The sequence below is a fragment of the Rhinoraja longicauda genome, chromosome 19 (genome assembly GCF_053455715.1).
Source record: "Rhinoraja longicauda isolate Sanriku21f chromosome 19, sRhiLon1.1, whole genome shotgun sequence".
NCBI lineage: Eukaryota > Metazoa > Chordata > Chondrichthyes > Rajiformes > Arhynchobatidae > Rhinoraja > Rhinoraja longicauda.
The window spans coordinates 11,773,284-11,795,531 of record NC_135971.1 but is presented as its reverse complement, the minus strand read 5'-3'; the positions used below and the strand labels follow the sequence as shown (position 1 = coordinate 11,795,531).

Genomic DNA, 22,248 nt, shown 5'->3' with positions numbered 1-22,248 from the left:
TTTTGGAAAAAAGAATTGCATAGGCTGGTTTAAATCGAATGTAGACACAGTCTGAAGAAGGGTCTCGAACTGAAACGTCACCCATTCCTTCTCTCCCGAGATGCTGCCTGACCCGCTGAGTTACCCCAGCATTTTGTGACTACTTTGCCTTTCGATTTAAACCAGCATCTGCAGTTTTTTTCCCTACGCTTCAAAGTAAAGTTGACCCATTGTGGAAGTTTCCACATTGCATTTCCCTCAAGAAACTATTGATCAGGAGAAGAAAGCAGAAAGCAGAGAGCAGCAAGTTGCCGGAATTGTACCGTATCCAAGGCAGAGGGAGTCGCTCGGCTTTATTTCGAGAAATTAATATTAATTCTTACTATGAACTGAGCTACTGAAGGAGCAGACCGTTGTAAAATGGCTGCTGGTTTTGAAACTTTTTGGACTATGGCTGTGATTTATCCAGTGTTGTAAAGGAAATGAATGAATGAATAAGTTTATTGGCCAAGTATGTACACATACAAGGAATGTGCCTTGGTGCTCCGCTCTCAAATGACAACACAAACACACAGTTAACAATTAAGAATAAAGCATAAACACATCGAAACAATAAGGAGACAACATTACGGTCTAAACATGTGAGTGAAAATAAACCAGAGCAAAAAAAGAAACTACAGCCTTTGGTTATTGAGAAGAACAACTGAATAAAAATTCAATTTAATTTTTTTTAATTGCCCTCTGGAAATCACAATGAAATGAACAGCATCTTCTCTCCTTCCCAATTAGCTACTCGAGATGACACGTGAAACAATTAAAATCACCCGATTCCGGGCTGGGATCCCTAGCTTTGATAAAAGGACATTAACAGCCATTTTGAAGCATTTTAATATTGTGTTGACAAGATAACCTTCTCTATTTTCAGTGGGAGGCATACAGCGACATCCTTAATGGGTGAATTTGTTTTTTTTGAGGGAACAGAGGTACAATTGATGGGCTTTGGCATAGATTGGGGGACACCAGTGCAAACCAAGCTGCAGCGAGAGATATATGGTCAAAGACGTCTGAAATGCATCAGTCCTAGTGCATCAGTCACTGAAAGGAAGCATGCAGCTACAGCAGGCAGTGAAGAAAGCCAATGGAATGTTGGCCATCATAACAAGAGGAGTTGAGTGTAGGAGCAAAGAGTTCCTTCTGCAGTTGTACAGGGCCCTAGTGAGACTGCACCTGGAGTACTGTGTGCAGTTTTCGTCTCTAAATTTGAGGAAGGATATTCTTGCTATTGAGGGCGTGCAGGGTAGATTTACTAGGTTAATTCCCGGAATGGCAGGACTGTCGTATGTTGAAAGACTGGACCGACTAGGCTTGTATACACTAGAATTTAGAAGGATGAGAGGAGATCATCATGCAGTGAAGAAAGCGAATGGTATGTTGGCATTCATAGCGAGGGGGTTTGAGTATAGGAGCAGGGAGGTTCTGCTGCAGTTGTACAGGGCATTGGTGAAACCACACCTGGAGTATTGCGTACAGTTTTGGTCTCCTAATCTGAGGAAAGACATTCTTGCCATAGAGGGAGTACAGAGAAGGTTTACCAGATTGATTCCTGGGATGGCAGGACTTTCATATGAAGAAAGACTGGATAGACTCGACTTGTGCTCGCTGGAATTTAGAAGATTGAGGGGGGATCTTATAGAAACTTACAAAATTCTTAAGGGGTTGGACAGGCTAGATGCAGGGAGATTATTCCCGATGTTGGGGAAGTCCAGAACAAGAGGGTCACAGTTTAAGGATAAGGGGGAAGTCTTTTAGGACCGAGATGAGAAAGTTTTTTTTCACACAGAGATTGGTGAATCTGTGGAACACAGAAGGTAGTTGAGGCCAGTTCATTGGCTATATTTAAGAGGGAGTTAGATGTGGCCCTTGTGGCTAAAGGGATCGGGGGTATGGAGAGAAGGCAGGTATGGGATACTGAGTTGGATGATCAGCCATGATCATATTGAATGGTGGTGCAGGCTCGAAGGGCCGAATGGCCTACTCCTGCACCTATTTTCTATGCTTCTATCTTATCGAAACGTATAAGATTATTAAGGGGTTGGACACGTTAGAGGCAGGAAACATGTTCCCAATGTTGGGGGAGTCCAGGACAAGGGGTCACAGTTTAAGAATAAGGGGGTGGCCATTTAGAACTGAGATGAGGAAAAACCTTTTTCAGTCAGAGAATTGTGAATCTGTGGAATTCTCTGCCTCAGAAGGCAGTGGAGGCCAATTCTCTGAATGCATTCAAGAGAGAGCTAGATAGAGCTCTTACGGATAGCAGAGTCAGGGGGTATGGGGAGAAGGCAGGAATTCTGATTGAGAATGATCAGCCATGATCACATTGAATGGCGGTGCTGGATCGAAGGTCCGAATGGCCTCCTCCTGCACCTATTGTCTATTGAGGCCAACTCACAGGATGAATTTATGCCTTCTCCCCATACCCCCAGACTCCGCTATCCGTAAGAGCTCTATCTAGCTCTTATTGTCTATTGTCTACCACTGCTGAATTACCTTGGGTTTGGTTACAATTTCAATGTTTTACAGGGCTCAACTAAATATTTGTGATTACAAGAGACAGGATTTAATTTTTAGTGCAGATTATATTTTTGATGGCGCTAATTGTCAACTTGAAACACTGACTGTTTCTTTCCGGGCGCTGCACAATTTTACAATAGACAATAGGTGCAGGAGTAGGCCATTCGGCCCTTCGAGCCAGCACCGCCATTCAATGAGATCATGGCTGATCATTCTCAATCAGTACCCCGTTCCTGCCTTCTCCCCATAACCCCTTGACTCCGCTACCCTTAAGAGCTCTATCTCGCTCTCTCTTGAATGCATTTAGGGAATTGGCCTCCACTGCCTTCTGAGGCAGAGAATTCCAGGTTCCCAACTCTCTGACTGAAAAAGTTTTTGCAACATTAAATATTTTGCCATTATTAAATATTTGCTTTTGCAAGACTAAAATATTTTTTAATATTAAATATTTGCTTTTGCAATATTAAATATTTTATTTTGCAATATTAAATATTTTGCAATATTAAATATTTGCTTTTGCAATATGAAATATTTTGCAATATTAAATATTTGTTTTTGCAATATGAAATATTTTGCAATTATTAAATATTTGCTGTTGCAATATTAAATATTTTGCAATATTAAATATTTGCTTTTGCAATGAAATATTTTTCAATATGAAATATTTGCTTTAGCAATATGAAATATTTTTTAGTTTTCATTACACTTGTATCCAATTCGATTGACGCCTACAAATCTACATCGCGCAATTGTAACGCAGTCTGAAAGGTTTTAAGTGGCTCTTAAAAGAGCCGTTTGACGGTCTCGTCGCAACCTTTTGATGGGGAGGGGAAAGTGTCTACTTGGAGGAGTTGGTGTATTTGGTGACCGCTTTCGTCCCTTCCGAGACGGCGTGTTTGGCCAACTCTCCGGGCAACAGCAGGCGGACGGCGCTCTGGATCTCCCGGGAGGAGATGGTCTGGCGGCGGGTGTAGTGCACCAGGCGGGAGGCCTCGGAGGCGATGCGCTCGAAGATGTCGTTGACGAAGGAGTTGCTGACGCTCATGGCCTTGGAGGAGATGCCCGTGTCCGGGTGCACCTGCTTCAGCACCTTGTAGATGTAGGCGCTGTAGCTCTCCTTCCTGGCCTTCCTGTGCTTCTTGTCGCCTTTCCTGGTCATCTTCATGGCGGTTTTCTTCGAGCCCTTCTTGGAGATGGCGCCCTTGGCGCCCACCACCGAGGCGGCGGTGGAGACGGAACCGGCGGTCGGCATTGCGAAGGCCCAACTCAACACGACTGTGCACCAAAAGGCAGGGGAGCCACCTGGCGAGTGCCGCTCCTGCCGCCCGTGGCCTCGCTGATATAGGTAGCCGTATGCAAATGAAGGATCAGACACCGCCGATTCCTATTGACTGACTCCTTGCGTAGACGCACCAATCGCAGCAGGCGATGGCTTCCGTGCCCCTCCCCTCCTCCCTCCCAAAGATACTAGAGGAGCAAGATGGACCACTCCGTTGAAGTGTAGTACGCAAAGGAGAGTCAAGTCAAGTCAAGTCAATTTTATTTGTATAGCACATTTAAAAACAACCCACGTTGACCAAAGTGCTGTACATCAGTTCAGGTACTAAGAAACGAACATACAATGGCACACAAACATAACAGCACATACATAAACAGTTCACAGCGCCCCCTCAGAGGGCCTCAAACGCAAGTGAGTAGAAATAGGTTTTGAGCCTGGACTTAAAGGAGTGGATGGAGGGGGCAGTTCTGATGGGGAGAGGGATGCTGTTCCACAGTCTAGGAGCTGCAACCGCGGGATAGTGAGTAGCCCCAAGTCGGCAGACCTGAGGGACCTGGAGATAGAGTGGTGGGTTAGAAGATTTTTGATATGGAGGGGGGGGGGGGGCAAGCCCGTTTAGGGCTTTGTATGTGAATAGAGGATCTTGAAGTTGATTCTGTACTGCACTGGGAGCCAGTGGAGAGAGGCCAGAATCGGGGTGATATGGTCCCTTTTACAGGTACCCGTCAGGAGTCTCGCTGCGGCGTTTTGGACCAATTGCAGGCGAGACAGGGATGATTGGCTGATCCCAGTGTATAGGGAGTTGCAGTCGTCTAGGCGGGAGGAAATTAATGCGTGGATGATTTTTTCAATGTCGTCAAATTGAATTATTTTTTAAAGCATAACGTCCGCCATTTTAGTAAGCAAAACCCGCCGTTCGCTCTGCCTCCCGCAGTGTAATCAGTGTTTTGGGGGATCAGTATGTGTGATGACACCATAAAAATGCAGAATTTAGAAGGATGAGAGGGGTTCTTATCGAAACATATAAGATTATTAAGGGATTGGACACGTTAGAGACAGGAAACATGTTCCCAATGTTGGGGGAGTCCAGAACCAGGGGCCACAGTTGAAGAATAAGGGGTAGGCCATTTAGAACGGAGATGAGGAAAAACTTTTTCAGTCAGAGAGTTGTGAATCTGTGGAATTCTCTGCCTCAGAAGGCAGTGGAGGGCAAGTCTCTGGATGCTTTCAAGAGAGAGCTAGATAGAGCTCTTAATGATCGCGGAGTCAGTGGGTATGGGGAGAAGGCAGGAACGGGGTACTGATTGAGAATGATCAGCCATGATCACATTGAATGGCGGTGCTGGCTCCAAGGGCCGAATGGCCTACTCCTGCACGTATTGTCTATAATATCTCACCTATCAACTCACAGATTTTTGTTATTTTTCTTTTTAAATGTTTCTGCAGTTTTCTGCCTACTAAAATGGCGCCATGACATACTACGTTTTTTAGGGTTGAGTGGTCAATCTTGCTCTGCTCTATTGTCTTTGCCCCCTCCTCCCCCACCGGTGCTGATCAAACTCAGAGGCGGCAAGTTTGAATTTAGTTTATTGCCACGTGTACAGTTGTGCGCCAAGCAGTCAGCGGAAAGACAACACAGGGTGTTTCGGATCGGGCCTGTCTGTTCTTCACACTGCAATAGAATGCCAGGCATCGAATTGGTGATATATTAGATATACAAGTAATGAAAAATAAAACATTGTAAATCTCCGAGTGCTGGAAAGTCAGGCCAGGCAGAACCCGGGGAAGAAACGGTCGACGTTTCAGATCGAAGGCCCTTCCTCAGCGTGTCAATTTATTTTATCACCATATATTCTACAGAAAACAACCCTTTTCTCTTGTAACTACAAATATGTAATTGCATTCTGAATATCTTGAGAAAGCAGCCACGCCTAGAGCCATTCAGTTGTGATGCCATTCAGTTCAGTTTCCATTTTGTGATTGGAGCCGTTAAAATTCGACTATTCATCTTCGACTGAAAATAGCAAGGTATTTTCCACGTCTCGTAATTTATTTCTAATAGGCTAACAAAGGATGGTGTTTGTCATGAAAATAAATTGAAATTAAAAGAAGGCAATGTATGGGATCACAAAATATGATCCAAAATAGTACGGTAGCGCAGCGGTAGAGTTGCTGCTTTACAGCGAAAGCAGCACCGGAGACTCAGGTTCGATCCTGACTACGGGTGCTGCACTGTAAGGAGTTTGTACGTTCTCCCCGTGACCTGCGTGGGTTTTCTCCGAGATCTTCGGTTTCCTCCCACACTCCAAAGACGTACAGGTATGTAGGTTAATTGGCTGGGTAAAATGTAAAAATTGTCCCTAGTGTGTGTAGGATGGTGTTAATGTGCGGGGATCGCTGGGCGGCACGGACTTGGAGGGCCGAAAAGGCCTGTTTCCGGCTGTATATATATGATATGATATGATATGATAACGCCCGTGTCCCCAAATGTGAAATAATCAATGAACATGTCGGATATGACTTGCAAAGTATCGGTAACATTTTTAGGGAATTTCACTTCCAGGCCTTCGTTACCAGCTCCGAATGTGCAAATTCCGAGGATATTTGTACCAGCATCTGCATTTATTTTCCTGCACGAATTCCGAGGATATTCAATCCAATCAATATCCATTTGCTGCAGATATTCCTATGTTTGGGTTGTCAAAGCATTTAATGACTAAAGACAAAGTAACGCGGCAGGCACCTTGCATTTACGGAGATGCTGCCTGTCCCGCTGAGATACTCCAACATTTTTCGTCTATCTTCGGTTTAAACCAGCATCTGCAGCTCCTTCCTTCAATCTTGCATTATCAGGCAGTTTGACAGACAGGCTGTTCATCTGATCAAATGACTGAGTCGATGCACCCACCGTTTGTGCTTCATCCTCCACTTAGAAGTCTTTGATCGTATCTCCCGCTTGCAGTCCGCTTTACACGAGTCTGCCCAATGTATGCCAAAACCCAGAGGTTGTATCCTTGCCCCCTCAAATACCAAATTCCTTAACTGATAATGTTGCTATATCCTCCCACTGAAGGCAGAAAAGATTATCTTGTCAATAACACTGAAACGTTTCCAAACGTACGTTGAGACGTCGTCCTTTATCAAAGGTCGCCAGGGATCAAAGGGACCCAGCCCCAAAATGGCGCGAATGTAATTGTTTCACACGTTACCTGGAGAGTAAGTATCCCAGTGAAAAACGGATGGAAATGCTGCTTATCTCATTCCAATTTCCAGATGGCAATGAAAAATGGGAACTTCCCCAACGTGGCAATGTTTATTTAAAAACACACTGCTTCAGGTTTTGCTAAATGTTGTTATGAAGGGATATGGACAAAAGCATGTCGGGTAGTGTATTTAGAGTTTGGGCACGTCGCACAATCTCATCAGCTGGGAAAATGGATAGTCGGGCCTTAACATCGAGCAAAGAAAATTACAGCACAGGAACATGGTCCTTCTGCTCATAAATTTATGTGCCGAACATAACTAGATAAACTGAAGGTATTTATTTCACAAAATGCTGGAGTAAATCAGCAGCATCTCAGAAGCATCAGTCTGAAGAAGGGTCTCGACCCGAAACGTCGCCCCTTCCTTCTCTCCCGTTATGCTGCATGGCCTGCTGAGTTACTCCAGCATTTTGTGAAATAAATACCTTCGATTTGTACCAGCATCTGCAGATATTTTCTTACACTAACTAGATAAACTAATCACATCTGCCTACAAACGATCCATATCCCGCCACCCCCAGCATATTCATGTGCCTATTTAAAGCTCATTGAAATCTACTATCGGTACATGCATGTCTTTGAAGATAAGACACAAAATGTTGGAGCAACTCAGCATCTCTGGAGAAAGGGAATAGTGGCCGAAATTCGAGGAGCAACGAGCGGCAGCAGCCACTTTTAACAGGCACGGGGGCAGACGAGGAAGAGCATATCCGTATTCTTCCCTTCCCACGCCCAATTGCTGCTACTAATTCTATTGTTCTCCATTCCCATTAATCCTGCCCGCCGCGCCTTCCCAAACCCTCTTGACCCGCCATTTATTTATTGCACTGGCCGTCCTCCCGCATGAGAAACCCGCTCGGCCTCGTTGGGGTTTCGCTCGGTCCCAGTTTCCAAAACGCGGGCAGTTTTCGGAAAGGGAAGGATTCCTCCAACGTTGGGGGGGGGGGGGGGGGCATCGAAGGTTCAAATAAAACAGAAAGAAAGAATTATTGACTGTATTTCGCTTAAACTGTCACGAATCTGGCTGCGAAAGCGCAGGGACACGCGGGACAAGGAGTGCTCTTTATCAGCACTTGGCCCCCACCGGGCTGCAACATTTTGTCTCCTTTCTCTTGCGGTTGAGCTCTTTTTTTGGCGACGCTCGCTTCTCGACCGGAGTCCGGCGTTGTTGTTGTTGCTGCTGCTGCTGTTGTTGTTGTTGCTGCTGCTGCTGTTGCTTCTTCTCGGCCTTCTGCTCGCGGTCGAGGCGGAGGCAGGCGGTGGTGACCGCCGCCACCTTCCTGCGGCCGCGGGGAGGCGGCGGGGGCTGCTCCTCCAGCGAGCTGTCCGACGTCAGCCCCGACACGGCCTTCCGCATGTTCCTGCGGTTCTCGTCCTCGTCGTAGCCGTTGGAGCGCACGAACTCCCGCAGCGCCAGCAGCGAGCGCCGGCTGAGGCGTCGGTGCGCTGACACCGCCTGCCTCATCAGCTGCACGATGAGCTGCTGCGTCCGCCGGCTCCGCCGGTAGGGCCGCCCTCGGCGCCGTGGGGCGGCCGTGGTGGCGCCGGGCACGGCTCTGGGTCTGGGAACCATCTCAAGTTGCTCGTTCGCGCACACAAACAAACCCCCCTCCCACCCTCAGCGCTGCCGCTCGCAGCTGCGGCGCCGCCGCCGCGATCACCCCCCTTTATAACCGCGCCTCGCAGCAACCCCACCAATCACAGAACACGTGGCGGCGGATACGTCACACAGGCGCTGGCGGTGACGTGACCGGGATCAGGGACAAACCCCTCGGATATCATATATCATATCATATATATACAGCCGGAAACAGGCCTTTTCGGCCCTCCAAGTCCGTGCCGCCCAGCGATCCCCGTACATTAACACTATCCTACACCCACTAGGGACAATTTTTACATTTACCCAGCCAATTAACCTACATACCTGTACGTCTTTGGAGTGTGGGAGGAAACCGAAGATCTCGGAGAAAACCCACGCAGGTCACGGGGAGAACGTACAAACTCCTTACAGTGCAGCACCCGTAGTCAGGATCGAACCTGAGTCTCCGGCGCTGCATTCGCTGTAAAGCAGCAACTCTACCGCTGCGCTACCGTGCCGCCCATATTATAATAATAATAATAATAATAATAATAATAATAATAATAATAATAATAATAATAATAATAATAATAATAATAATAATAATAATAATAATAATAATAATAATAATAATAATAATAATAATAATAATAATAATAATAATAATAATAATAATAATAATAATAATAATAATAATAATAATAATAATAATAATAATAATAATAATAATAATAATAATAATAATAATAATAATAATAATAATAATAATAATAATAATAATAATAATAATAGCAACAATGATAACAACAATAATAATAATAATAATAATAATGACAACAACAACAATAATATTAATAGCAACAATAATAATGATAATAACAATGATAACAACAATAATAATAATAATAATAATAATAATAATAATAATAATAATAATAATAATAATAATAATAATAATAATAATAATAATAATAATAGCAACAATGATAACAATAATAATAATAATAATAATAATAATAATAATAATAATAATAATAATAATAATAATAATAATAATAATAATAATAATAATAATAATAGCAACAATGATAACAACAATAATAATAATAATAATAGCAACAATGATAACAACAATGATAACAACAATAATAACAACAATAATAATAATAATAATAGCAACTATGATAACAACGATAACAACAATAATAATAATAATAATAATAATAATAATAATAATAATAATAATAATAATAATAATAATAATAATAATAATAATAATAATAATAATAATAATAATAATAATAATAATAATAATAATAATAATAATAGCAACGATGATAATAAGAATGATAACAACAATAATAATAATAATAATAATAGCAACAATGATAACAGCAATAATAATGATAATAATAATAATAAATTCTGAAGGAGGGTCTCGACCCGAAAAGTCACCCATTCCTTCTCTCCTGAGATGCTGCCTAACCCACTGAGTTACTCCAGCTTTTTGTGATACCTTCGATTTGTACCAGCATCTGCAGTTATTTTCCTACATAATAATAATAACAATAACAACAACAATAATAACAATAATTATAATAATAATCATCATCATCATCATCATCATAATAATCATAATAATGATCATAATAATGATTATTATCATAATCATAATAATGGCAACAATAATAACAACAATAATAATAGCAACAATAATGACAATAATAATAATAAAATAATAATAATAATAGCAACAATGATAACAATAATAATAATCATTATAAATAATTACAACAACAATAATAATCATCATAATAATAGCAACAATAATAACAAAAATAACAAAAAATAATAATAATAGTAATAATAATAATAATAATAATAATAATAATAATAATAATAATAATAATAATAATAATAATAATAATAATAATAATAATAATAATAATAATAATAATAATAATAATAATAATAATAATAATAATAATAATTCAGACGGTGCATCTGCAAACGTTGCTGAGAGTTGTTAAGGACATGCCAAACGTCCTGAGCCTTCTAAGGAAGTAGAGGCTTGGTGCTTTCTTGGCCGTTGCTTCAGTATGGGTGGTCCAGGAGAATTTGTTGGTGATATTTACTCCTTGGAATTTGATGTTTTCAACCTTTTCTACTTCGGTGTCGTCAATGCAAACTGGGGTATGGAGACTGGGCTTTGCTTCCTGAAGTCGATCACTATCTCCTTGAGAGAAAGCTTGTTGTCTCAACACCACAACCTTTTTATACACAGGAATTTGAATACTGTATAACTAATACTGGTCTGTTTTTATATTCGTTGTGGCATCAAACCGATGCTTTCGACCATATGCAGAACGGGAAAAGGGTCTTCAGCCCACTGAATCTTACTGGCCAATAAGCCCCCAGTTTAAAAAAAAGATCTATCATGAGCAATGTTATTCCATAATCTTAGCATCATGTAGCATGGAAAAAGCCCCTAGGGCCTAACTCGTTCATGCCGACCTTGATGCTCCATCTAAGGCAATCCCACGCCCATGTTTGGCCCATATTCCTCCAAACCTTTCCTATTCGCGTACCTGTCCAAGTGCCTTTTAAATGCCGTTATTGAACTTGCTTCAGCTATCTCTTCAGGCAGTTTATTCCACATACCCACTACCTTCTGAATGAAAAACCTGCTGCTCAGGTTCCTATTAATTCTTGCCCCTCTTACTTCGAAACTATGTCCTCTAGTTCTTGATTCTCCTACTCTAAGTAAAAGACTCTGTGCATTCACGCTATTTATTCCTCTCATAAATTTATACAGCTCTATAAGATAACCCCTCTGGGCTGTTACTTGGGATACTGTTGGTGACCTCCTCTCCAGGGTCACCACAATGCTTCGGTGTGAATCCATTTTTTAATGTTAGTTTAGTTTATTATTATCACGTCACAGTGAAAATCTTTTGTTTGTATGCTATCCACTTAAAGAAAAGACTGTGCAGTGCATGGATACAACCAAAGCCGACAACTAAGGGATAAAGGGTAAAACATTCAGTGCAAGATGTAACATTAAAGTCCGGATAATGGCCGATTAAAGATAGTTCAACGGCCTTCAATGAGTTAGATGGGAGGTCAGGACCGGATGGACCCTAGATTATTTCAACCAAAAAGCTTCTCAATGAACCTTGGTGCACGTGACAATAAACGAAACTAAAATTGAGACTCAAACTAGAGCTAAGACTAACAGTAAAAAACTAGAACTCCAACTGCAACCACAAACTACAAACTGCAACTACAACTAATCCAAACTATTGTGCAGTGATTTTGTGAGAGAAAGAAAGGCAGAAATGAATTAAGTGAAACCTTTGGTATTCACAGTTGTATAAAGACACAATTTTAAATTTAGCTCTGAGGGCAGAAAAAAAAAATCCTAAAGTCAAACAAATGTTGAGGTTGAGGTGTGCTTAGGATATTTTATGGCCATTTAAGGTCATTCACATGTTTAAAAGCCTCTGACGGTTTAATTTGGCCGCGTGGCTGGCGTTTGAAAGTTTAAACCAGCCAACGGTCAACAGTGAACCGTTTGTAACGTAACCGGGCATCTCATTTGCATAGAGGGATTAGGGATGTGCCCCCCAAAAGAGCCAATCAGAAAGCAGTATTCCGTGCCGGCTTTTAACCAATGAGCTTAGAGGACATCGATGATGTCATTTCTGTTGCTTCAACCTACAGGTGACCAGAAGATGGACACAAAATGCTGGAGTAACTCCAAGGGTTCCGACCCAACACATCACCCGTTCCTTCTCTCCAGAGATGCTGCCTGTCCTGCTGAGTTACTCCAGCATTTAGTGTCTTTGGTGAAAACCAGCATCTGCAGTTCCTTCCTACACACATTTTGTCTGCTCCCCTGTGAAATCTCATCAAAGCAGCTGTCTGAAATAGGGCCTCGACCGGAAACATCACCCATTCCTACTCTCCATTGATGCTGCCTGCCCCGTTGAATTACTCCGGCATGTAGTGTCTTTCTTCGGTGGAAACCACCATCCACAGTTCCTTCCTACACACATTTTGTCTACTCCACTGCAAAATCTCATCAAAGCAGGTGTCCGAAGTAGGGTCTCGAACTGAAACGTCACACATTCCTTCTCTCCATTGATGCTGCCTGCCCCGCTGAGTTACTCCAGCTTTTTGTGTCTATCTACAGATGATATATGGACTGTATTGAAACATGATAGGAAGAGACAACAGTCAAGTGTGAAGAGTGGTTTATTGTCATATGTCTGGAAATGGAACAATACGTCTGAGGAAAGGGTCCTGACCCGAAACGTTCCTCATCCTTTTCCTCCACAAAGATTTTGGAAGCAAGCATCAATTCTCCATGTCATACTTTAGTTCATTACTGGATGCCTTAATTTCATCTTTATTGTTTTATTTAGGAAAGTGCTACTAATTCAATACCAAGGCATCATTCCACATTTCTAAGTACTTTCATTGGCAGGGGTTAATTTTACAGGGGAGGTGACCAGTGGCGTTCTTCCAGTGCCTCCAGTGCAATTGTGTATGGACTGCTCCCTACACAGTTTTCCAAATAGGATAGTTTATCCTGGGAAAATCCGTCAAAGGAAAGATTAGAACCACAAGGAACTGTAGATGCCCGCTAACAAATAAAGACACGGAGTGCCGGAGTAACTCAGCTGCTCAGGCGACATCTCGGGAGAAGAGTCCCGACCAGTCCATGTTCTCCAGAGATGCTGCCTGACCCTCTGAGTTACTCCAGCACTTTGTGTCCATCTTCGGTATGAACCAGCATCTGCAGCTTCTTCCCACTCAAATTGACTGCTGTGATTCCCAAGCGGTCCTACAGCTAAAAGACAATTGGCCTTGTTACTGGAGAAAGTAGATGAGCCTAAACATGAACTATAAAATTAAAATGAGGGAAATGTAGTCAGCAATTCCAAAGTGAGAAATTATGTCCTCTGAATCTTAGCCAAATCAACACAGGACTAAAATACTGTGGATACGCAATAGTCTTTGACTTTATTTTCAATCTCTGGCTGCTAGGCATAGAAATTAGTTTAGCATGATCATCTATTCATTTGAGTAATCTTGTGACTTTACCAAAATTCTCAACCTATTAATTCTTTTTAACACTGCTTTTAACCACCAAAATCAAACTTAACCGCAATCACAAATCCACCTTTTAATTTCTCCTAACATCTGACTGCAACACCTCAGCCTTCATATTTTCACCTCAACTATTAAACTTATCTTCTATAATTTGACCATAACATAATTCCGAAATGGCATTATGTAAATAGCACTTTGAAGGATCAATAACTTTACATATCTATTTGGTGAGTTAGTGCTGTTTAATCTCATTGCTATATTGAACATAGAACAGTAGGTCAGTTTAGTTTAGTTTAGTTTAGTTTAGTTTAGTTTAGTTTAGTTTAGTTTAGTTTAGTTTAGTTTAGTTTAGTTTAGTTTAGTTTAGTTTAGTGTAAAGTGCAGGACAGGAACAGTCCCTTCGGCCCCCAATATCCATGACAAACATGATGCCAAGTTAAAATAATCTCCTCTGCCTTCATGTATAAAATTATAAAATGACTGGACAAGCTAGATGCAGGAAAAATGTTCCCAATGTTGGGGGAGTCCAGAACCAGGGGCCACACAGTCGAAGAATCAAGGGGAGGCCATTTAAAACTGAGCTGAGAAAAAACCTTTTCACCCAGAGAGTTGTGAATTTGTTGAACTCTCTGCCACAGAGGGCAGTGGAGGCCAATTCACTGGATGAATTTTAAAGAGAGTTAGATAGAGCTCTGGGGGCTAGCGGAATCAAGGGATATGGGGAGAAGGCAAGCATGGGCTACTGATTGTGGATGATCAGCCATGATCACAATGAATGGCGGTGCTGGCTCAAAGGGCCAAATGGCCTCCTCCTGCATCTATTTTCTATGTTTCCATGATCCATATCCCTCCATACCCTACATATCCACGTGCCAATCCAAAAGTCACTGAACTGCTACTATTGTATCCATCACCGCCACTGGCAGTGCGTTCCAGGCATCCACCAAACTCTGTGTAAAAACCTTGGCCCGCACACCTCGTTCAATCTTTGCCATTCTCACCTTAAAGGTGTGCCCTCTAATTTTTCACACATTCACCCCGGGAAAAAGGTTCTGACTGTCTATCCTATCCATGCCTCTTCTAAATTTATATCCTTCTGTTGTGTCTTCCCTCAGCATCCGACGCTCCGGAGAAAGCAACCGCAGCTTTTGCAACCTTTCCTTATAGCTTACAGCGTCTAGTCCAGGCAGCATTCTGGTAAACCTCCTCTGCATCCTCCCCACGCCTCCGTTAGTGGAAAGCAATACTGAGCCACCATCTAGACCCCAGATTATCTTTAATGGAATTTTTGAAAACTTTATCTTGCACTAAACGTTATTCTCTTTATCCTGTATCTGCACGCTGAGGACGGCTTGATTGTAATCATGTGTAGAGTGTCTGCTAACTGGATAGCACGGCAACAAAAGAGCTTTTCACTGTGCCTCGCTACCTATGACAATAAACTAAACTAAACTAAACTAAACTAAACTAAACTAGGGCAACCAGAACTCCAAACAATACTCCAAGTGTGGCCTATCTTAAGTCCTATAAAGCTGCAACACAGCTTCCTGACTATTGTGCTTAATGCCCTGACAGATGAAGGCAAGCAAACCATAAGCCTTTATTACCACTCCATCTACTTGCACTGCCACTTTCGGGGAACAATGGAGCTATCTATCAAATCCAGCTTTGTAAAATTAAAGATGGGAGTGCACATCGAAGTAAAGAATCCTTGCTGCAGAGATAGAACCCATTTAAGCCTCATTGAACGTTTTAAACATTTAGGTAAACGATTTAATGTTTATTGGTGAATCTTCGATGTTTCCACATCATTTGTCCTCCCGTGGCCATTTTATCAATAATTTGAAACTTGGGGCAAGGCTAGAAGCGGCATACTGGGAGTGTTGACATGTGAAAAGATTTTAAGAATTGCAACTGGAAAGAAAAGTCTCAGAAGCCCGGCAAGAATTATGGAGATCAGAAGATAATGGAACTAATCTTGGGTTGATCACTGTGGATGCAGAAAGATGTGTTGATTTGATTTGGTGTTGAAGGGACCATGAGATTATCTGTCTAAACACAAAATGCTGGAGGTACTCAGCGGGACAGGCAGCATCTGGGGAGGCGGAATGGGCAAGCCCCAAAACCTTGCCTGTCCATTCCCTCCCCACATGCTATCGAATCTGTTAGGTTCAGTTGAAGTTATTATTGTCACGTGTACCAAGGTCCAGTGAAAATCTTTTGCTAGCGTGCGATCCTGTCAAAGAAAAGACTATACATAAAGACAATGTGTGGGAAGGAACTACAGATGCTGGACACAACTGAAGATAGACACAAAAAGCTGGAGTAACTCAGCGGGACAGGCAGCACTGGTCTGAAGAAGGGTCTCGACCTGAAACGTCACCCATTCCTTCTCTCCGGAGATGCTGCTGTTCCCGCTGAGTTACTCCAGCTTTTGTGTCTATACATAAAAACAATCAAACAGTTCACACTGCATAAATAAAGGATCAAGGTACAATATTTTGTGCAAGGCATAATAACATTGAAGGCCGATAAAGTTTGAGGTAGATGGGAGGTCAGGGAGGTCAGGAACACTCTCTAGTTCATGAGATCACCATTCAGTTGCCTGATAACAGCTGGGAAGAAATTGTCCCTGAATCTGGAGGTGTGCACTTTCAAATTTCTGTATCTCTCGCGTGGTGAGAGAGGGGAGAAGAGGGAGTGACAGGGATGAGACTGGTCCGTGATTATGCTGTTGGCCCTGCCGAGGCAGCGTGAGGTGTCGATGGAGTCAATGGAAGGGAGGTTGGTTTCTGTGATGGTCTAAGCTATGCCTACATGACATTATGCATGATGTGTTTCACTCAAGATCCCAGCATCTGCAGTCCCTTGTGTCTCCAGGAGATTAACTATCAGAGGACCAACTATGTCCAGGGCCACCACTGATTTTCCAGCAACTGGAATCCTTTAATCCGGACAAAAACCCCTCCCAGAAGTTCCCTCAAAAACGAGGTGCCTAGACCGGGTGAGGTGGCCAACCTTGATCCATCCGCTGCCAATCGGCGTACCGTGCCGTTCGGCGGGTCAGGTTTGGCCCCTGAAGCCAAGGTTCTCGAACTCCCGCCCAGCAGATCCCGTTCCCATAGCCGACTTCCGTGGTCGACTTTGCGGGCCAGTATCTTGGTTCCTTCATGGCCATGACCTCTGTAGGCCCGGAAAAATGGATAACACAGCAAGGCTCTGGAACCAAGGGTGCCGGAAATTCGGTGGTAATAGACAATAGACAATAGGTGCAGGGGGAGGCCATTTGGCCCTCCGAGCCAGCACCGCCATTCACCGTGATCATGGCTGATCATCCACAATCAGTACCCCATTCCTGCCTTCTCCCCATATCCCTTGACTCTGCTGTCTTTAAGAGGTCTACCTCAATCTCTCTTGAAAGCATCCAGTGAATTGGCCTCCACTGCCTTCTCGGCAGAGAATTCCACAGACTCACAAATCCTGTGGACTTGTAATATAAGAATTCAAATGAAACTAAAAAAAAATCATAGACCTAGTCCACCTATTGCACAATGAAAGTCATGATGGTATAAGTTGAAGATGTAGGAAAAAGTATTTAATTTTTAAATTTTTTTTTCGTTTAAATTCTTTACAATTCTGATAACATTTCCTGAAGACCTTCACAGAGAGGAAGGTTATGTTGACATCTCACATATAATTGGTTCTAATGTGGTTAAAGGGTTATTTAATAAAACTACCTAAGTTCTCAAAAGTGGCAACTCTGCTTTCATTTTAAAACTTATTTTCATGAAAAGCATTGAAAAGATGGAACCAGTTATGAAAATTAACTTTCCTGCCACTGGTTCTGAGGCCAGGAAATTGCAATTAACCTGTTGTAGAAAGACCAATGGTTCCTCTTCAAATGATAAGTTTAGTGTTAAGTAAACATTTATTCCCTTAAGAGTGTTCTCTTAAATGTCAAGGCCATTTGGGGGTAGTTTTTAAAATAAGAAAACAGGCATTGTTGGAGAGAAGATAAACTTGGATAGAAATGAACCAAAAACAACTACAATATTTTGTTTCTTCCTTGAAATTCTAACGATCACTCGTTACCGATTGAGGCGCTGGATTCACTTTAAAATGTAAGTGTTTGTCGTTGATGATGAGCAGGAATAAAGAATAAAGCTGTCCGTTTAATTCTCGGGTTATTCTGGGAGTTCAATAAAATATAACGGCAAAGCAACTTTTTTATGGTTTGTTGGACTGTAGATGTTCATTCGTCCATCTCAAAGTATCCTTTGACTCGACCTCTCTCGCGTACTTCAACCAGGTCCGCAAGAGCGGTATTAAAAGAGGAAAAGGTTACCACAGATTTTTTTTTTTTAAATCTTGATATTTGTGGTAGAGGGAAGGGTGTCAAGTGTCTTGCAATGGTAGTGCACAAGCGAGTTTCAGCCTCAATGAATCTTGAATTGATCACTTTTAAGTTGGTTCGGTTAAAATCATAATTGGCGTTTGTAGCCTGCGGAACCATCCCAATGAAAACAGGGGGCACAGTTTAAGAATAAGGGGTCGGCCATTTAGAACGGTGATGAGGAAAAACTTTTTCAGTCAGGAAAATCTGTGGAATTCACTGCCTCAGAAGGCAGTGGGTGCCAATTCTCTGAATGCATTCAAGAGAGAGCTAGATAGAGCTCTTAAGGATAGCAGAGTCAGGGGGTATGGGGAGAAGGCAGGACCGGGGTACTGATTGAGAATGATCAGCCATGATCACGTTGAATGGTGGTGCTGGCTCGAAGGGCCGAATGGCCTCCTCCTGCACCTATTGTCTATTGTTTAACACTAATTGCGAATTAACACAATTTCTCATGCCAATGTGTTGATCGTGCATGTGGTAGTTGCTGGCTCCCGCAATAAAACTGCAAAATGTCTTTGGTTGCAGCAAGTTCCTCCAATTTGCAGCAGTCCTGGTAGCAGCAAACTTAAGTGTGTTAATGAGACCGGGCTTGGAAAGGTCTTTCTCGGTCGCGTTCGGCGTTAGGGCAAGAAGTCCCCCGGGAATATGAGCCCCGACTACTCCTCTGCAAGTGGGAAGCTTGACATTTGCCGAGGTGTCGAATGGAGGCGATGTTCTACGCGGGAAAGTGGGCAAATGACTTTCCAGGCGGGCGAGGCAACCGGGTGTCGAGGCGTTAGAAAGAACGCGGGGGTGTTTGCGAACCGGAGCACCGCCGGGGATGTGAAATGGACGGGGTTGGGGGTTGGATGGCTCGGGGGTTTTGTGGCTGGAGCTCGTTTTCGGGGCGCTGGGGGTTGTTTCGGGGCGGGGAGAAAGCACAAGTGGCGGCGGCGAGGGCGGGCGGTTGAGTCTACCGCGTCCGCGCGCCGCCGCCGCTTGAGTCTACCGCGTCCGCGCCGCCGCTTTAACAGGCGCGGCGGCGGCGCGACGCCGTCAATGCAGCCGCGGCTGCGCTGCGGAGCGGAGCGGAGGCGGAGGCGGAGGCGCAGAGGACCAGGGCTCCTCGCGATGGTAGACGTGGAATCGCCGGGCGTGGACTTCTCCACCGCGGCCACCTCGCCACTGCTGCTACTGCCGCTGCTGCTACCGGCGGCGGCGGCGGCGCCGCTCCTCGCTGAGGAGGAGGACGAGGAGGAGGCGGCCGCGGTGGACATCGCGGTGGCCGTGAAGAAGAAGCGGAGGCCGTACCGCCACAAGAAGTTCGGCTGCACCGTGGCCGAGCAGATCATGAAGGCGGTGGCGGCGACCAGGGAGCGGCGGGGGCTGTCGGTGGCCGCCGTGAAGAAGTTGCTGTCGGCCAGCGGCTACAACCTGGCCCGCAACAACTCGCGGGTCAACCAGGCCGTGCGCACTCTGGTGAGCAAAGGCTCGCTGGTGCAGACGACGGGCAGCGGCGCCTCGGGCTCGGTCAGGCTGGGCAGAAGCGGCCCGCAGGAGACGATGGCGGCGGCGGCCAAGGTGCCGTCGGGGGCGACCGCCCGCAGGACGGTGGTGTCGGCCGCCAGGAGGAAGCCGCCGGCGGCCAAGAAGTCGAGGAGGAGGCTGACGGCGAGGAGGGGCGGCGGCAGGAAGAGGCACAGCCGCTTGAAGAAGGCGGCGGGCAGGCGCCACAAGGCCGGCGGCGGCCCCTTGAGGAAGGTGAACCGCTGGAAAACCATCCGGGTGATGAAGAGGGCGACCAAGGGCCGCATCTCCAGACGGAGAGCAAAGGCGGAAGCGAAGATCGCGCCGGAGAGTGTCAAGCCGACAGACTTGGTGGATGAGAAAGCGACTCTTTCCCAAAACACTGAACCGAACAAGGGCTGAACAGTTTATACTAACTAAGTAAACTTCAAAATGTAACAGACATATGTGCTAAATGTTTTTTTTTGTGTGGATCTAATAAAGGAAAAATTAAAATCGTGCATAATTGTGTATAACTTGTGTTTGAGAATATTTCCCCTTGCAAACGGGATCTGCCTCTTCCCTTTCCCAGTAGTCCACACTCGCCTTACCCTAGGAGTAACCACCTCACTACTGTCTACGGCATGCTCAGATCGACACCAAATGCTGGAGTAACTCAGCGAGTCAGGCGGCATCTCGGATGAAAAATAGGTGGACGTTTCAGGCCGGAACCGTTCTCAGAGAAAATAGGTGCAGGGGTAGGCTATTTGACTCTTCGAGCCAGCACCGCCATTCAATATGATCATAGCTGATCATCCAAAAGCAGTAGTGTAAGAAAATAACTGCAGATGCTGGTACAAATCGAAGGTATTTATTTCACAAAATGCTGGAGTAACTCAGCAGGTCAGGCAGCATCTCAGGAGAGAAGGAATGGGTGACGTTTCAGGTCGAGACCCTTCTTCAGACTGAAGAAAGGTCTCGATCCAAAATCAGTACCCTGTTCCTGCTTTTTTTCCCTATATTCCCTATATCTAACTCTCTTGAGAATATATCCGGCAGGGTCAGCCTGAGGAGTCCCAGCTGTTGCGCCGGTCCCCTGACGTTGTAGCTGAAAGCACTCTGCACAGGTGGAGTGTTCATGGACTAGTCTCCTTGGCCTTCCGACATCCTGCAAAGAGAGAAGCACGACATTGCACTTGTGCTTAGACCAAGAACAATTTACGAAAGCAAAAAAAAGAGACTGCCTGATTTCACCGTCACCCTCTGCTCAAGTCATAAGAGTAACACAACGCAGAAACAGGGCCTTCGACCCAACTTGCCCACACCACCGACCTCGACGTTTTTTTTTTCGAGCCAAAGCCTCAGTAGTTGCCCTCCGCAAACTTGCCTCGCCCAAAATGCTCGCTTCCAACTCCGCTACTGCCTGCCCTCCTTTCCATAAATACACCCGCTGGGACCAGTCACTCCGGGATATTAAACTGCTCCCTGCTGCTCCAAATCAAACTGAAACTGGATACCTGTGCGGCATCTTAAAATGTTTTGCTCAGCTTTTCAGCTTCTCCAAGTGAAAATGTTAGATCTGAGTTGCATAGGCCACAAGCAGTGAAAGGCTAAATCTATTTTTGTTAAAACATCTTTTACCCGGTACTCGAAATTAATCTCCAGAAGGATTTTTCTGTCTTTTTTTTTTTAACCATTATCAGCTTTACATAATATTGGCTGATACACAATTGAAGTTTATACAGTGGCTGTTCTAAGACTTCGATTGTAAATTAGTCATGTTGGACTAATGTGATAAAACCAAACTAAAACTTGATGCCATAGTAATAAAGCACGTAAACAGGCCATTTAACCCAACTTGTCCATGGTGATCAAGATGTCCCGTCTAGCTCCACCTGTCCATTTCTCTCTAAACCTTTCCTATCCTAGTACCGTCCAAATGTCTTAAATGTTGGTATAGCACCCTTAAATACCTCCTCTGGCAGCTCCACCATCGTCTGCTCGAAAATATTGCCTCCGAAGTTCCCATTAAATCTTTCCCCTCACCTTAAAACTATATTTTCTGGTTCCCGATTCCACTACTCTGAGTAAAAGACTGGTGCATTCACTCTATTTATTCCCCTCATTATCTTATACACCTCTTCCTGTAGCTCGGGCCCTCGAGTACTGGCAACATCCTTGTAAATCCTCTCTGCGCTCCATCCAGTTGAACAACATCTTCTCTGTGGCAGGGTGACGAAAACTGAACACAACTCCAAATGCAGCCTCGCCAACGTCTTATACAACTGTAACGTAAAATCCCAACTTCTATATTCAATTCCCGGACTGATGAAGGCCACCTTCTTGACTACCTTATCTTCTTGTGATGCTAGTTTCAGGGAACTATGTATCTGCATAGATAGATCCCTCTGCTTTACAGCATTCGCCAAACCTCTGCCGTTCACAGTGAATCCGAAAGTGCAGGACATAATTGTTTGCTGTGAATTTCGGGAAGCGTCGGTCCAAATATGACTTTTGATGGGCAAAATTCTTACTGCCTCCTTCCCAATGCAGAATGTGAGAAATTATATGTGATTTT

General features: G+C 44.0%; 2 protein-coding genes across 2 annotated transcripts; one reads left to right on the top strand and one right to left on the bottom strand.

Moving 5' to 3' along the window:
* Positions 1-3,388: 3,388 nt before the first annotated feature.
* LOC144602845 (histone H2B type 1-A-like) lies at positions 3,389-3,802 on the bottom strand. The gene has a single exon (XM_078415966.1). The coding sequence runs from the start codon at positions 3,800-3,802 to the stop codon at positions 3,389-3,391; it is 414 nt and encodes a 137-aa protein (XP_078272092.1).
* Positions 3,803-19,295: 15,493 nt separating this feature from the next.
* Positions 19,296-20,093, top strand: LOC144602844 (uncharacterized). The gene has a single exon (XM_078415965.1). It carries the CDS (start codon positions 19,296-19,298, stop codon positions 20,091-20,093), a length of 798 nt encoding a protein of 265 aa, XP_078272091.1.
* The last annotated feature ends 2,155 nt before the right edge of the window (positions 20,094-22,248 follow it).

Coding starts and splice junctions, on each gene's coding strand:
- LOC144602845 (XM_078415966.1), bottom strand. CDS start 3,802: ATGCCGACCGCCGGTTCCGTCTCCACCGCCGCCTCGGTGGTGGGCGCC.
- LOC144602844 (XM_078415965.1), top strand. CDS start 19,296: ATGGTAGACGTGGAATCGCCGGGCGTGGACTTCTCCACCGCGGCCACC.